At 40.2% G+C, this 17,359-nt stretch overlaps 1 protein-coding gene across 1 annotated transcript in view; it reads left to right on the top strand.

Annotated features, from left to right (window-relative positions):
• epha8 (eph receptor A8) overlaps window positions 1-17,359 on the top strand; it is a 57,326-nt gene that overhangs the window by 15,780 nt on the left and 24,187 nt on the right. Inside the window, exons 2-3 of the mRNA XM_062986899.1 lie at window positions 6,174-6,238; window positions 15,633-16,296. Of these exons, the coding sequence (XP_062842969.1) occupies window positions 6,174-6,238; window positions 15,633-16,296 (729 nt within the window). The remainder of the gene's footprint in view (window positions 1-6,173; window positions 6,239-15,632; window positions 16,297-17,359) is intronic.

Here is a 17,359-nt window from a genome sequence, read left to right as displayed (position 1 = left end):
ATGCAACAGGACCCCCCTATGGTCCACAGTTGACCACTGGCTACATAGCCTGTGTGTAGAGAAAGCTACAGTCTATAAGAAGCCTAATCTCACATTCTTGTCCCATACTGATGTCTAAGTAAATACACTATTGATGACATTTCAGCTTACCAAACGCTGGGTGTGAGATCAGTGCCTTCTTCAGCTGGTAAAATGCTAAAGTGCATTTTTGCCTTGTTAGGCTGTACATGTTTGGTAGGTTTTCAGGTGTATATTGCTATTGGGGAAACAAACCAATTGAATGTACATATGTTTGGTATTTTTTCTGCTTAATTCTTTACATTTTGTTGACAAGACCAATGTACATTCGACAAGAGGAAAAGGAAGAGTTGAATAGGTGTCAGAGTTCAAGGAATTAATTCAGGAATCAAGAAAATTAAATGAGGGGTTCGGGATGGTGACCTTTTGTCCAGGTAAATCTTGTGAGGTTGGGTTAATCTGTTGTACGCCCTGCATAGTCTGGACCATCGAGCTGTCCGTGCCAAATAGCCACATGTTTATGTATTGTTGTATTTATTGCTTATGCTTGATTACCAAATGGTGAATGGCTAGACAGTCTATGTCCAGCAGTCTCCAGGACCTCATAAAGAAAATATAAATAAATACATAACTGTGAAGACCTGGTGTACCACCACCCTCATTAGCACAAATCAGTGTTTAATTGAGTCAAATACGGCAAAATGGCTTGTGGTCTGTCCAGCACCATGTTAAAATGCTTAATCAACAACTTAATGACCATACTTACTGCAGGATCTTGTTGTCAGGTAAATATGGAACCTCTGACAAGTATGTGGTGAAGATACACATTCGCACATCATTTCTGTAGCCTTCCCTCTCCTGAATGAATGGCTTAAGCTAGTTTTTTACATCATACCCTGTCAGCAGACTCTATGCTGCTTGCCTCAGCTCTTGCTGCCCTGTTGTCACACTTTGATTTTTAGTGAGAGGTTTTCAGCACATGGCCGGCACCTCCGTTACCACGGTTAGCACAGATAAATTCAGAGCAAACACATACAACACAGATTTACAGTCCCTTCCACTTTCACTATTCACATTTTGGTCAGTTAGCTTGATCTCACACTGAATAAATAAGACAAGGCTTCAATGCTACGAAGATTAGAATGAAAGTGGAGGGCAGATGGAGGCTGAATCTAGAGCAGGAAAGTAGTTTGGGCACTAAATAGACCGCTTATGGTGCATCTGGTGTCTCTCTTTTTCAAAGAATAACAATTTGTACAAAGCTAAGTCCAGAAAACTTGGGACAATAAGAAAAATGTCAATAAAACAAGAGAACAGTGATTTACATGCAGAATGTTGTTTGGCAGTGTATTGCTGAATCAGTCATGTTTCTAAAACGGTTTTATCACAATGTGACAGTGAATGTGGCTTGAAAAGATCACATTAAAGTCACTATTTTAACACCGTTTGTTTTTGAAATGGAATGTCAATGGATTAAACTCAACACTAAGAACAGTGGTGTTGTGTAGCATTGTGCATCCTGGTCCCATGTGTTCCCCAGGTAAGCGATGCACACGCATCCAGCCATCCACGTGATGTAAAAGAAAACGTGATTCATCAGACCAGGCCACCTTCTTCCATTGCTCGGTGGTCCAGTTCCGATGCTCCAGTTCCGATGCTCACGTGCCCATTGTTGGCATTTTCGGAGGTGGACATGGATCACCTGGGCACCCTGACTGGTCTGTGGCTATGCAGCCCTATACACAACAAACTGAGATGCTCTGTGTATTCTGACACCTTTCTATCAGAACCAGCATTAACTTCTACAGCAATTTGAGCTACAGTAGCTCGTCTGTTGGATCGGACCACATGGGCCAGCCTTTGCTCACCACGTGCATCAGTGAGCCTTGGCCGTCCATGACTCTGTCGCCGGTTTACCACTGTTCCTTCCTTGGACCACTTTTAATAGATACTGACCACTGCAGACTGGGAACACCCCATAAGACCTGCAGTCCTGGAGATGCTCTGACCCAGTCGTCTAGCCAGCCCATTTTTCCTGCTTCTAACATCAACTTTGAGGATAAAATGTTCATTTGCTGCCTAATATATCCCACCCACTAACAGGTGCCGTGATGAAGAGATAATCAGTGTTATTCACTTCACCTGTCAGTGGTCATAATGTTATGCCTAGTTGGTTTTTAATCTTCCACTGACCTCATTACTTTTGTGCATGTTTATTTTATCTTCTCATAGTACCCTCTTTATTAAGTATTATTAGAAACAGGCTATACTCTTTTCTTGTGTGACTAGCCACATACAGCTGCTGCCTATCAAAGCCCTGATTTGATACAAGCTCCCGACTGACAAGGAGGAGATCAAAAGCAGGTTTTTGGGAAGAGGAAACTGGGCTGAGGCAGTGAATGACTCATTCAGTCATTTATTATTTCAGGTCTCCAATGGAGCACAACACCACTGGTATCATTTATTTGTGAAGTACCCCAGGGCAGTTTGAGTATATTTTGTCTTTGGCTGATATGTTTCTTTAAAGTGCTTGAACAGAGAATTTTAACCTTTTAGGTGGTTGATCCTGATTACTTTGTGTCACATAAATGATCACAGCAAAATACCCAAAATTTTTAGCCAATCACAATCACAGGGCACATACAAAATCTAACCATAATAATTCAAAGGTTAAGCTAAATATTTAACATGACAACTATGTACTAATATAACCTACTAAATATATTGATTTTTTGACTATTAACAAACTAATCATGATGCTAATTCCATGATTAATCCAAACAAGTTAATAAGTGATCAGCTTGTCAGCAAATAATCATTCTGATAGTAATTACTTGATGTTAGGGGGTCAAATGTATGTCCAGAAAATATTTCTCACACAATTACACCTCTACAACCACCCTGAATGTTTGACATGGTTGGGTTCTTGGATTGATGCCATTTACCCTCAAATTAGTGATTCAACTAAGCTACATTTTATCTTTAATAGTTTAGTTCTGTTAAGCCTGTGCCCACTGTAGCCTCAGATTTCTGTTCTTGACTGACAAAAGTGGAATCTAATGTAGTCTTAATCTGTTTTCTGGAAATTCTCATCTGAACCCAGTAATACTGAATAGAGTAATGTAACGTATTAGGGCTAAGACAAGACAAGAGATGTTATAACAAAGAGTTTAATGATAACAAAAGACAAAACAAGGTTACACAAGACTAACATGTGACCTATGCTAAATGCTAACACTAAACATGAACAATGCTAAAGCTAACATATATGCTAATGCTAATACATGAACCCTAAGCTAAACAAGAACTAGACTAACACAAACAGGACTTCAGAACATGGACAAGAACAAAGCTGGACAAGAACAAAGCTAAACAAGAACTAGACTAACAAACAGGAACAAGACAAAACAAGGCATAAACAGAAACAAACAGTAAATATGGGAGCTAATAGGAACAAACAGGAGCTATCAGGAAGTGACAGACAAACCAAACAAACCAAACAAACAAAACAAAAGTAAAGCAAAGGCAACCTGACAGACAGAATCAAAGTCCAATTCAAATCAAGCACTCATGAGCTATGCACAGTCCAACATGACCAAGACTGCCTAAAATAGAACAAAATAGTCCCCAATGAGTCCTCTACAGCTACCTCCTTATATGTCTGTGGGTGATTAGCAGGGGACCAATCAAAAAAGGGGCGTTGGCTGGAGACTGAGAGTGCTACCGAAGAGAGGGGTGTGGCACTTAGAAGCACTCCAGGAGCACATACAGGCTGGATACGTGACAAGTAATTGGGGTAATTAGTAAATAAGCTTAATTCCATGCTAAAAATAGCTTGTTAGCATATACAGTGTATTAAATAGTTGCCAAATCTTAAATCGTAAGCCAATCTAATGAGTTAAACAAAGCCAGGTTTGATTTTAGCCAGTCTTGTAGAATATTTTAGAGTGATATTAAACACTGATGTCAAAAGAGAAGACCTGGTTTCAGTGTTGGCCACTGGTATTCATCCACACCAATCTTTGGGGCATAGGTTATGTTAATTGGTTTACTAAATCAGGTGCCCATTGAAACTACATGTAAAAATATTGTGTTAGATTGTGTTAGACATTGAAAATGTTCAAGACAAGGTTCATTTTGTTTGTTCCTAGATATCATTTAGTCATTTATCACACAGTCTGCTGTCAACAGGGTTTCTGAGATGTGTAATTTGTGACATGTGTGTCTGACCTTGGAGCTTCTGAAAGGCCAGAGTCTCATCAGTCTGAGACGGCAGGAAGTGGCAGCTAGAGAGCAACACTTGAAGCTGGTATAGAGGGATCGAGAGGCAGAAACATAAAGAAGCCACCTGTTCCTGCCTTCTGACCCAGTACCCTCATAATCAACAGCTTTTTTAAATGAGCTGTTTTCATCAGTGTATGCTGTAATGCCCATGATAACGACATGGACGTCCTGCAAGACGATAAGACAGAAGGGCTTAAAGCACCTCATTTGGCTCATTTCCAAGGCACAGAAAAACTAAGCCCACTGACTGTTTTAAGACCTTATATTTATGTGCCATCTGTTAAAAATGGCACAGACACCTGGGGGAGGACTATACCTTGGTGACTTGATGCCACAGCAGGTAAGAGTTGTCGAAAGGCTACACAGATGGATCCTGTGGATCTGGATTTGACCTTACCTTGGGTGTTGTTGCCTTTCAGGTGATCTGGTTTTGTAAATCCAAAACTCTGAACTGGCCCTTAGAACTTCAGGCTTTGTGAAGGGTTAGTGACCAACAAAGTGTCTTTATGAAGGGGTGTCCACATTCCTTTGGCTATATATGTTATTTAACTGAAAGTTAATAAGGACACACATACTTTAAAAAGGGGTCATTTTTGCCCAGTTTGCAGATGCACTCCTTTCCAAGCTCCTCTGGATGGCCTGGTGGTGCAAATTTTCAGCAAACGCTCTAAGATGAATGTTAAGTGGAGTTATGAAAGTAGGGATCAGAAGGGGGTTGAAAGTGGGTCAGGTTAATGTCCTTCATCGCCCGCTCACCACGCCAGAAAAGCCTCATCTGTCACAGGTCAGAGAACCCCATAGCTCTGCGTCGGGTGGCACCTGGGCCAGATGAGCCGTCCTTTCCCCAGCAAAATGAGATATGGTGGCATCATTTGCACTGTTTATCCCAACACAATTTACCATCACAGACGATAATATGTGCTTTAAGCTTATCGGCTGCTCTTCCTCATTGCAGGTTGACCCTGCAGCATGCTTAGAGCAAACTGGGGGTCTGGCCATCAATAAATCAGGAGAAACACCCAAAGGGAATGTCAGTTTGATGGTCAGACATGTTTCATCATGCCAAGTGTATAGCTTACGGCAGGAAAAGTGGTCTGGATTTTACCCTCACCTCTTGTGATTTGGATTTTATTGGCATATTTATCTAAATAGTGTATAAAAATTGACAGACAGCTAGAATGTCATTCATCAGTACTGGTTGTTAAGATACAAGTGAGGTTAATTTGCCCATTGCCATGCCAATTTAGTGATTCATATTAGCTGTGTCCTCAAAAATGTTATTAGTATGTTAAACTATCTCCAGGGTCATGTCCAAAAATTAACCATATTTTATATGACAGCAGGATTAAAAGACAAATATACAAAAGACAGCCTACCCTTTTGTTGTAATAGATAACTTTTATATATAGCTTGATTAAAGGAACCCCCACTGTCAATCATCTACGCCTTCATTCCCTTCTGCCAGCCTTAATGGAAAGGCAGGTGAGCATGATACTGTAATCCACGTCATAGATATACATAAACATAGTAAAGTACTGAGGTTTTTCACTGATGTCAATCAATTCTCCACACCAATCCAATGCCAAAAAATTCAATGTACTAAACGTGGTTATACAAAATAAAAATTTAACATTAACATTAAAAGATTTTTATAGATACTTTATGTAACTATGCCTGACTTGGTTTATTGCTGTTGTGGACATTTCTATTGAATTCAACAGTTTCCCTAGCTGACATGATTAAAATTGTGTAGAAACTCCTACCTGATGAGCGTCTCTACCTCAGTTCAACTAATAAAACATTGTAGGATATTCACAATTCATTAACAATGAACAGTGTCGCTAAAATTCCAATTCCTTTTTCTCTTGTAGTGAATCTGTTGGACACCACCACTATATCAGGAGACTGGGGCTGGCTGACGTATCCATCACATGGGGTAAGGATATCAAATTTATTTGCCATTTCTACATCTTGAATATTTTAAATTAGGTTTCTATTAAAATGTGGTCAACATTTGGCTGTTGTGCCTGACTATCCCTACATATAGTCTTGCATTTAAAAGCCAAAACTATGAATTGTAAATTTGGGATGCTGTGTGTGTGCAGGACTTTAGCATTTATAGTGTGTAAAAGGCTACACCAATTAGCACTGAAGTTGCACTTTCATATTGTACTTAAAAAAAATAAGAAAGAAATAGTGTACAACTACAGAGCTGCTTCTGTGGTGACCTTTAAAGGTTAACTGTGTATTGCAGTGTAGTAGATTTAGAATTGTGTTAGAAGCTAGAAGTGCTAACAGATCCGTGTGTGGTAACAAAATCTTAGTAAAACTATAAAAATCCTGGAAATCACCAGATAATGTCAATCACCTTTCTGCGAAGTGAGGACAAGGCTGTGTTTCATTTAAGTGCTGTTTAAACCCAATTTTTAAGGATGTATCCCAGATGCAGATGACTAGTCAATAGGTAACACCTAAGTGAATATCAGCTTTATTCAGCTTTCTTACAAACTGAAAATAAATGATTCATTCATCCAAACTAAATAAATTTTTTACCTATATTATAGTATAAATTAAAGTATAAAATGAGGTGTCTGTCATTGATTCTTCACCTGCTTGGATCTGCTTCTCACTGGTGAAGCAGTGAAGTAAAGTATAAAGTAGTATTCAGGGCAGAAAATAGGCTTTTTAGCCTCTGAATATGAAACACATGATGTTCATCATCTCATAAAATGGTTACATGATTTGTAGACAGTCCAAAAGTATTGGGACACCACTACATGTGTCTCAGCCTTAATATACTGTAGATACTGTATATACGAGGGATCTTCAAAAAAGTTTCCACACTTTTTCAACTCTCATCACGTTCTATACAGTCACCTTCCTGTGCATTTTTCTCAGCATCGTACCAACTTTTTAATGCCATCAGCAAAACATGTTTTGGTTGAGCGTGTAGCCACTGATGCACCGCTGCTTTTACATCATCATCACATGAAAATCTTCTTCCCTATAAAGCTTCGTTGAGCGTCCAAAAAGGTGGAAATCTGATGGAAGATGGTGCTAAATCCGGACTATAAGCATCTCTCAGTCTCTCAGACATGGCCGATTACCACTCCTCCCTCACCGGTTCCAACCAAAATATAAAAGTGTGGAAACTTTTTGAAGATTCGGATCCTCTCATATTTAGAGGTCACCACAGTAGGTTTTTGTGGTCCGTAAACCTGATCTAACACAGTTTTTATATCAGATGCTCTTCCCGATTTAACCCTACTCATTTTTGTTTTTTTCCCTGGCTTGGGAATGGTACTAAGAGTTCATCTTTTTTAAAAGTTGTTTCCCTAAAATGGATATGGTTGGTATAAGTGCATTGCCTTTAGTCAAAGCAACTGTCTTTTGCATCTCAATTAGTCTTACATTTGGTGTTCTAATTCTATTGAGTGCTTTTTAAGAGTTGACTATGTTTAGTGGGATTGTCTGACCCATACAGTGTGGCTGTAGTTTCATCTTTTAATTGACTGAATTGAGCTCTAAGGCATGTCTAGTGCCTTTGTACTGGCTGTGTATTCTTCTCTAAATCTTCTAGCTTGACGATTTATTAAAGAACCAACAGAAACCCCAAAATAATACAATATAAAATATTAAAAATGTGATAGAGAAATGAGCAATACTTTATAGGGTTGAACATGTTTTCATGGCACACTGTATATCACCTGATTTTAACCATCTCTTTGAATCAATATTCTTAGGAAACAAAGATAAACGTTGAGCGGTGGCTGAGTTTTTCTCTTCTGCTTCCACCCTGTCTTTTCTCTTGCTGTCTTACACACAGACACACCCCCAAACGTACCCGTCTCCTCCACCTCACTTGTCAGCTTGACATGTTATTCAGCAGCTCACAGCTATTACAGAAGGAAGCTGAGAGACAGGAGAGAGAGAATAGTGCGAGAGATAAAGTAATAGAGACAAAAAAACAAGAGAGCTGGAACAAGACAACCAGTGCTGTTGTCTTGCTTTCCCGTCTGGAGACATTTGCATTTTCTAATGGAGAAAATGAAGCATGAGGTGTTGAACCAGCAGAGCACAAATGTGATCTAAGCACTGAATTGTCACAATTAGAGACGCGGCTGTCAGGGGTCTGATGAAGACGTGAAGCCGCTCAGAGTGCTAAGCGACAATTAACCCGTCTCCAGCATGTTCCAGCTAGCCATGAGACAAACCCCTTATTGTCTGTTTACACATTTAACAGCGGCGGTTCAGAAACAAATACAGTCTCACAGTAAGCACAGAGAGACGACGCTGCTGTTCCCCAAAATGTACAGATCACGTCTAGTCTGTGTTTTTGCTGTGTTCTACACATTACTCCTAATTATATGAACATTACTCCTAATTACTTGGACATTACTCCATAACGTAAATGGACATTAATCCACAACGTAAATGGTCATTACTTCATAAGGTAGGTGGACATTACTCCATAACACATGTGGACATTACTCCTAATTACGTGGAAATTACTCCTAATTACGTGGACATTGCTTCTAATTAAATGGACATTATTTCAAAACGTAAATGAACATTACTCCTAATTATGTGGACATTACTCCATAACATAGGTGACGTTACTTCTAATTATGTAGACGTTACTCCTAATTATGTGGACATTACTCCATAACATAGGTGACGTTACTTCTAATTATGTAGACGTTACTCCTAATTATGTGGACATTACTCCATAACATAGGTGGACGTTACTCCTAATTATGTAGACATTACTTCTAATTATGTGGACATTACTCCTAATTATGTGGACATTACTCCATAACTTAGATGGACATTACTCCATAAAGTAGGTGGACATTACTCCTAATTCCATGGACATTACTTCTAATGTCCAAGTAGGTAGGAGTAATGTCCACCTACCTTTTGGAGTAATGACATGGACATTACTCCTAATGTAAATGGACATTACACTAATTACGTGGACATTACTCTTGTTTACGTGGACATTACTCTATAACGTAAATGGACATTACTCCCAATTACATGAACGTTACTCCATAATGTAGGTGGACATTACTCTTAATTACGTGGAATTACACCATAAAATAATAGGACATTACTCCTAATTATGTTGACATTATTCCATAAGGTAGGTGGACATTACTCCTAATTACGTGGACATTACTCCATTGCGTAAATGGTCAGTACTCCTAATTATGCGGACAACAAATTTTTACAGGTAATAAGTGATGCAATTATTATTTTTTTTACTCGTGCATTGTAAAAAAAGCATAAATATTGGGCTTAGTTTAAACTCCTAATGAAACAGTGTGTTGCTCTATAAAATAGATGTTGAAAACATTTTAAATATGTATGTACATTTAATCTAAGGATTTAATAAAAATAAGCTTATATGTATATACATCTGAATTTTAATGACATAATTCCCATTTTGATTTCTATCTAGCAATCAGGATCAATTACCTATATTACCTATTAAATTACCTATTAAAATGATCCTTTTTTACTCATGTAAAACTGATTCGCAACAGATTTAGATTCAGCACTTTTTTAACAGTCCTGACTGAACCCGCTGGCCTACTTTAAGGCATTGAGATGCGACTGACTTAGACTGGCTGTAGAGTGACGTTTGAGTAGCTTAGGAAGGAATGAACAGACGCTGTCAGAGTTCAGACGCTTGCTTCTATCCCATCCTCTGATAAGAGACCTCCAAAGAGATTAGTGTCAGAGAGTCTGGAACCCCTTCCTTCCTCTCCAAGCCCCCACTCTGTCTATCCTACTTCCTGTTTCTTACCACGTTTCATTCTGCTAAGATTATTCCATCTAAAGCAAAATAACATGCACAACTTACTGCCAGTTCAGCCCGCACACACACAAACACACACACACATACACACACACACCTGACAGGTAAGCAAACAACAATGACCAAGGGGAACGAAAGTCAAACTGAAAACTCTGGAAGGCGGATTAAAATTGGATTTAAATAGCACCTCCGGTGTGAAATCCAGGACACCCTGGCATGTAGGGTTGAGCTTATCAAAGAAGGTACGAGAGTGTGTATTTGAAGCAAAGAAGATTGAAGGATGGAAGCTGAGAGGTGTGAAGAAGACGTAAGTGTTGCTCTGTTACATCTGTTGCATCCACAGTCTACAAAAATAATCAGGTGAAAACAACAAAGCTGCTTTTAAATGCATCTTATTGCTAAAAGATAGTCCTGACTTTCCTGTAGAGTGACTTGTAGTCACACCAGGTGACACATACTTGGTCCACACTGTGCAGTTAACCAGTCCATGCCACACTGCCGACTGGATCAAACTGATAAACTGATCCCAACTGGGTAACTGGTCAATGCTACATGATTCTGTATCCTGAATCCTGAAGTTTGCAGATGACACTACAGTCATTGGTCTCATCAGTGACAGTGTTGAGTCTGCTTACAGAAGGGTGGTTGATCAGGTCGTCCTGAACACAGCAAAAACAGTGGAGATGAGCGTTGACTTCAGGAGGAGCCCCCCAACCCTGCCAGCACTCACCATCCTCAGCAGAACTGTGATGGCTGTGGAGTCCTAGAAGTTCCTGGGTACAACAATCACCAAGGACCTGAAATGGGACAGCAACATCAGCTCCATCATCAAGACGGCTCAGCAGAGGATGTACTTCCTGCACCAATTAAGAAAGTTTAACCTACCCCAAGGCAGTTCTACACAGCCATCATAGTCTGTCATCACCACATCCATCACATTGTGGGGCAGCTCAGCCACCAAACACGACATCAAAAGACTACAGCGCATCATCAGGTCAGCAGAGAGGACCACTGGTGTAAAGCTGCCCACACTGCTGGATCTGCATGCCAGTCAATTTAAGTCAATTTTATTTGTATAGCACTTTTTACAATGGACATTGTCTCAAAGCAACTTTACAGAATCTGGGACCAACAGACCAAAAACCCCTGTTGAGCAAGCAGAGGGCGACAGGCAAGGAAAAACTCCCTTAAAAATACAGAACGAAACCTTGAAAGAAACCCGACTCAGCAGGGACCCCATCCTTCCTGGGCGGCCTGGAGGACCTCCATGTAACCAAGTAAAATTCCTTATATGTGTGAGCATACTCTGCCAATAAAGCCTGATTCTGGATCCTCTGGTTGGTGCTTTTTACATCCTAATTTTGGGTTGTTTCACTTTCCATCTATCAGATGAACAATGCTACATGTCATTAAGTACCATTAGGTTCGACTGGTGCCTGAAAGGAAGACTAGTGGACCAATGCACAACCTACAAATCTTTTTTTTTTCTGTTACCAGTTTCACAGCACTTCTTTTCACCAGTAAATAAATCTTTTAGCATTACTGTATTATAGCCCAGACTGAATAAAATCCCCACTGTTGCATTTCTTCACCCTCCTCCTAGCCATGCTGAATTATTTATGTATTTTCGCAAACCCGTGAAAAACAGGATGTATTTTTCCACTTGGAGAGGGAAAAAGTGCTGATGCCCTGGAGCTGCCCTAACCACCCAGATCCACACGCTGCCAGCTGCCACTCCTGACAGCCCGCCGAAGACGGCTTCATTATTTTCCCATCTGCCTCCTGTTTTTGCAGTGACAAGTTCATTCGCAGCCTCTTGCCTCTTACCAATCAATAGAGCTGATAAGACAGGCGCACGGACCAGTGACAAATGGCTTCTAAGAGTGAGATGATATGGATGTCATCGTCCCTCGTCGTGGCATTTTGTCATTTTGGCAGACCGTCCCGTGCCCTTTTACAGCTCTTGTTTTTTGTGTAACACACAGAGATGTGTTATAACATCCAAATTTGATTTTCTATGGTCAGACTGGTGTTGTAGCAAGCTGATATGCCAAACTACTGGAATTCTGTTGTTTTTGTTCTATGCTTCTGTTAAGACATCAGTTAGTCACTGAATCCTTGGTTGGTTGGTCAATTGGTCATTCTGTAAAGATATTAGTCAATTCCTTCATTTTACCGACTCTCTGGGTCTGTTCGACTCAATCTATTATTAAGTCAGTCTGTAAGTCAGCCAGTCAATCAGCCAGTCAGTCAGTTACTTAGTTAGTCAGGTACTTGGTTTGTCAGTCAATAATTCACTTGGCCAGCCAGACACTTAACTACTCAGATAGTCATTCAGTCAGTCTATCACCCACTCACTATACTCTAATTGTTCACTCTTCTCTAAAAAGCACTTTTATATGAGGTTTCTGTTAACACTTGATAGGTGCTACTTACAATGCCTCTTTCATACTGCTTGAGTAAATAATAAGCAAGCATTGAGAGAAAAAATAGACCAGCACTTATCGTCTTCAAACAGCCTTGTCTTGTTAGGCTGTTAAACGTAATCACTCTCAAACACTTAGCGCTAGAACATCGACGCCTAAGTAAATATTAGCAACCCATAACCTCAGCAGTGCAGTGAGGAGGAGACAGTAGAGATCTTATGTAAATGTCACTCATGTGGGCCATATTTAGTTTGTGCACAGTGGCAGTTCTTGTGTTCTGTTTACATGAACTTCTTTTCCATCAGCTTGCTGTTTTTAATATACTGTTAGATGACTGTTATATGATTGGCTACCTTAAATGGGCATTAAATTATATTTGTGTACTGTACATTTCCAAAATCTGCAAGCAATGTGTAGAATTAGGTAAGAAGATAAAGGTCTCACAGTCTCTTGTCTTGGCAATATTTCATGTTTTTAGTCTGCCCCCTGTTTTTTGAGCTCTTGTGTGACGATAGACTTAGAAACACCCTTAATGTACCATGGTCACCCTTCAGAATAAAATATAAAGAAAAAACAATAAAAGAATATGATGTGTCCAAATGTCTCTTCTGCCTGAGGTGTAGATTCTGAAAGCTGCTCTAAAAAACTGGAAAGCTTCATAAATAAAGTAAAAAAGTTAGTAAGTGTGTGGTACCGGGTCCAGGGTGTACAATGTATCTCAGCATTATGTCATGGTCAACATCTGATCTAATCTAGACACAAATTGAACTGCTGGTGCTTGCAAGCATCCAAAAATCAGTTAAAGATGGTTTATTAATAGTCTAAAAAGTACTTATACTGGGGTAGACAAAGAACCAAGACCATAATGCTCAACATGCTTACCCTTAAACTAAAACGGCAGCTATTTACTGCACATATACTGTAAGTCTAATTTAACGTCCATGTTGTTCATTTGCTTGGCTAGAATTTGGAGTTTGGAGGTACTTAAGTGGCATGAAGAGCCCTGACCCTACCCCAATGAACACATTTGAACACATTTGGGATGAATTGGAATATCGGTTGCAAGCCAGGCCTTCATTAATGCCTCATGAAATGGTCTAATTTTACTAAGCAGTAACAAATCCCCATCGACACACTCCAAATTCTTGTGGAAAGCCTTAAGGGCAAAACAGTTCTATATAAATTTTCATGGTGTTGAATGAAATTCCTATAAGCTCATAAGTCAGGTGTCCATGAGTTTTTACTCATCAACTTTTCATCACTGCTGTACAAACTCACACCTGCCTTACACCGACCCTGATATACCAGCTGCCTACTGAAGAATTGTATAACAACATACTCACCACTTTCTGCCCTACAGGCAATAAGCTCATCTCTCTTCGCTAGTTCATGCAATAATAATGGCAGTTAGTTGGAGGCTAGCTGCACTCTGAAAGACCTCCAGACTGATCATATGAAGCAAGCATGTGGGAGAGAACGTCCACCTAAACAGTGCCGCGAACCACTTTTCATCTCTCCACACCCCTGAAGATTGTTTTAAGCTCAGGAACAAAAGCTGAAGGCTAATTAGAGCAATGTGGACTGACAACTCTGAGTAATAAATGTTATTATATTATCACATGTGATGAGTGCGGGTCAAGGTTGGGATCCAGTACAGAGAAAAGAAGACATCAATAATAGCAAATCAATAATCAGGGTACTGCACCAGTGACCGGTTAACTGATGTCAGTTAGTATTTGATACTAGCATTATCAAAGAACAAGATTATGATCATCAGCTTGTTAAACAGCTTATTGGCATTTAACTGTCTCCACTCATAGTGTGTCTGTGGGAATTTGTGCCAAAACAGTCAACAAAAAATGTATGCATTTTCTCCCTCTTTCTTGTAGCCAATTAGTCCTTTGCTGCTGGGGATCCCAATTGCATTTGAAAAGAGTATATTCGCCTGCTCCACGCCCCCTCTGACACATGTGCAGTCCCTTGATTCTTTTTTTTTTTTTTTGCAATGTGGATTCGCACATGCTGGGCTGCTAACCAGGGTCCTTGTACAGCGTTTGAACCCCACCCACTTTATTAATCCGGTCTTTTTCCCACCCAGCAGACTCGATGGCCAATTCTGTCTGCTGCAGGCACTGCCAATTGGGCCTACTAGATGGCTGAGCTGAGATTCGAACCGACCATTTTTGATGTATCTATTTTCAGCTAAAAAAAAACAAGGCAAAGGTTATTATTCCATTTGTTAGTGTTGTTTTTTAAGGGAAACGCTTTAATGCATTTTATATGAATTGACAAAATAGGGAACTTTTGTAAAAACAATTTCTGTTATCATACTGTTCTTGGCATTTACAAACTGTGCTGGGGCTCATCATATTAGAACACAGTGTTCTGATATTTGTCACAGTTTTAAACACCTCTGTTTGGAAATGTAAATCCTCCATAATTTCATACCTGTGCATTCATCCTTGTCTTAATGTCTTCTTTATTCCTGCCCTTATATATTAAAACAGAGTAAAACTTGTAAATTTTCAACAAAAGATTCACACCTACATGGTAATTGCTACATAATCTTCTTATCTTACATTTCAAATTATGAGACCTATCCAAAAGAGGCAAAGAAGGCTTAAAGAAAGTCAGTCTCTGTGATAAATATTAATAAGATACATCAACACCACATAAAGGCTTTGTTTTGTACATCAAGAGAAATCTGTATCTGGTGGCATGTTACATTTCTAATCCATAACTTAATTTTTTCTGTGATCAGATTTGTTCTCATTTTCGTCTGTGGATTTGGTATGTGGGAAGTTTGGAACAATTCTACACATAAAAATCATTTCAAACTACATGCTTGTGTATGTATGTGTGTGTGTGTGTGTGTGTATGGTGGGGTGAATATATGTGATTTAATCAAGGTCTTTATCGTTTCAGTTTATTCATTCATTAATTGTCAGGATATGAAAGGCAGATGAAGGGCAGTTGGACTGTATTTACTCAGCAAATCAAGTCCTTTGCAAATTTTATTTATGATCAAAATGAAGACTAAATTGTAGCAAAACTAACCATTAATATTTTTTTTCCCCCAGTGGGATGCAATAAATGAAATGGACGAATACTTCAGCCCCATCCACACATACCAGGTCTGCAACGTCATGAGTCCCAACCAGAACAACTGGCTCCGCACCAAGTGGATTCAGCGCGACGGTGCCCACCGAGTCTACATAGAGATCAAATTCACCTTACGAGATTGCAACAGCATGCCGGGTGTCCTAGGTACATGCAAAGAAACGTTCAATCTGCACTACTGCGAAACGGACCGGGACATGGGCGCTAACATCCGGGAGAGTCAGTTCTCCAAGATTGATACGATCGCAGCCGACGAGAGCTTCACCAACGTGGACCTGGGTGTGAGGAGACTGAAGCTGAATACAGAAGTGCGTGGTCTGGGCCCGCTCAACAGACGGGGTTTCTACCTGGCCTTCCAGGATATCGGTGCTTGCATTGCCGTCGTGTCGGTACGGGTTTACTACAAAAAGTGTACGGGCCTGGCGCGGAACCTGGCTGTGTTCACGGACGTGGTAACCGGAGCAGATTCGTCGTCACTGGTGGAGGTCAGGGGTCAGTGTGTGGATCACGCAGAGGAAAGAGAAACTCCAAAGATGTACTGCAGCGCTGAAGGGGAGTGGCTTGTTCCCATTGGACGGTGTGTGTGCAGTGCAGGGTTTGAAGAACACAGAGAGGCCTGTATTGGTGAGTAGTATATTTTGCATAAAGTTTATATTTTATGGTCAAAAAATTTATATTTTAAGACAGGTTTGTACCTTCTCATGTCTATATATTATACAGCCAAAACTATTTGGACACACCTTTAAATTGTTGAGTTTTTGCAAGGTTTGCAACAGGCTTTGATGAGCTTAGTGTGGACGCCCAACTCCACTGAAAACCTTTGGGATGAATATACTGTACATTGTTATTATTATTAATAATTAGGATTTTAACGTCTTACACTTTGGTTACATTCATGACAGAAACGGTAGTTACTCATTACACAAGATCCATCAGTTCACAAGTTTTAATGTCAAACTCGATCATGGACAATTTAGTATCTTCAATTCACCTCACTAGAATGTTATTGGACTGTGGGAGGAAACCGGAGCTCCCAGAGAAAACGCAGACACAGGGAGAACATTCAAACTCCACACAGAAAGGACCCAGACTGCCCCACTTGAAGATCAAACCCAGGATCTTGCTGTGAGGCGTCAGTGCTACCCACTAAGTCACCGTATACATTGCAAGCAGATAAAGGTCAAGAGCCCAACAGTGGCAACCTGGTAGATGCAGGGCTTGAACCAACGACCTTCCGGTTATTAGTAACTGCTGAGCTACCACTGCCTACAGAATTAATTAATATCCTTGTTCAATTATTATAATTGGCCTCTATTATGAGCTCAACATTTATGTGCTTTATGTGATTATAATAACAAGGGCGGGTTCTGTAATTGGTACGGGTGCGCTCTCCAATTTTGCTCGGCTGGTCCTAAGTGTCCATATGAACATTTAAAGGTTAAGTGTCAGGCTGATGGAGTCAAGCTCCGCTCTCAAACCGGGTCACCGTGCTAATTCGCCGACTCTCTACCTGGCGCACTGAGCTTCCATGTCAGTGGGTCGAGAGCAATTCCCTTTTAAAGTGCCGATCAAATTTTGGGTGATGGTGGGGTGAGTGTCTGCACAGCCGGGGGTCGTTGCGCTCGTGTTAGGGCTCCCGGAGTTTCACTCCAGACGGAAATGAATGAAAATATTTGGGCAGAGCAGA

Source organism: Trichomycterus rosablanca, chromosome 24, assembly GCF_030014385.1.
Source record: "Trichomycterus rosablanca isolate fTriRos1 chromosome 24, fTriRos1.hap1, whole genome shotgun sequence".
NCBI lineage: Eukaryota > Metazoa > Chordata > Actinopteri > Siluriformes > Trichomycteridae > Trichomycterus > Trichomycterus rosablanca.
The sequence above is the reverse complement of the archived record's forward strand: the minus strand, read 5'-3'. Positions and strand labels throughout refer to the sequence as shown.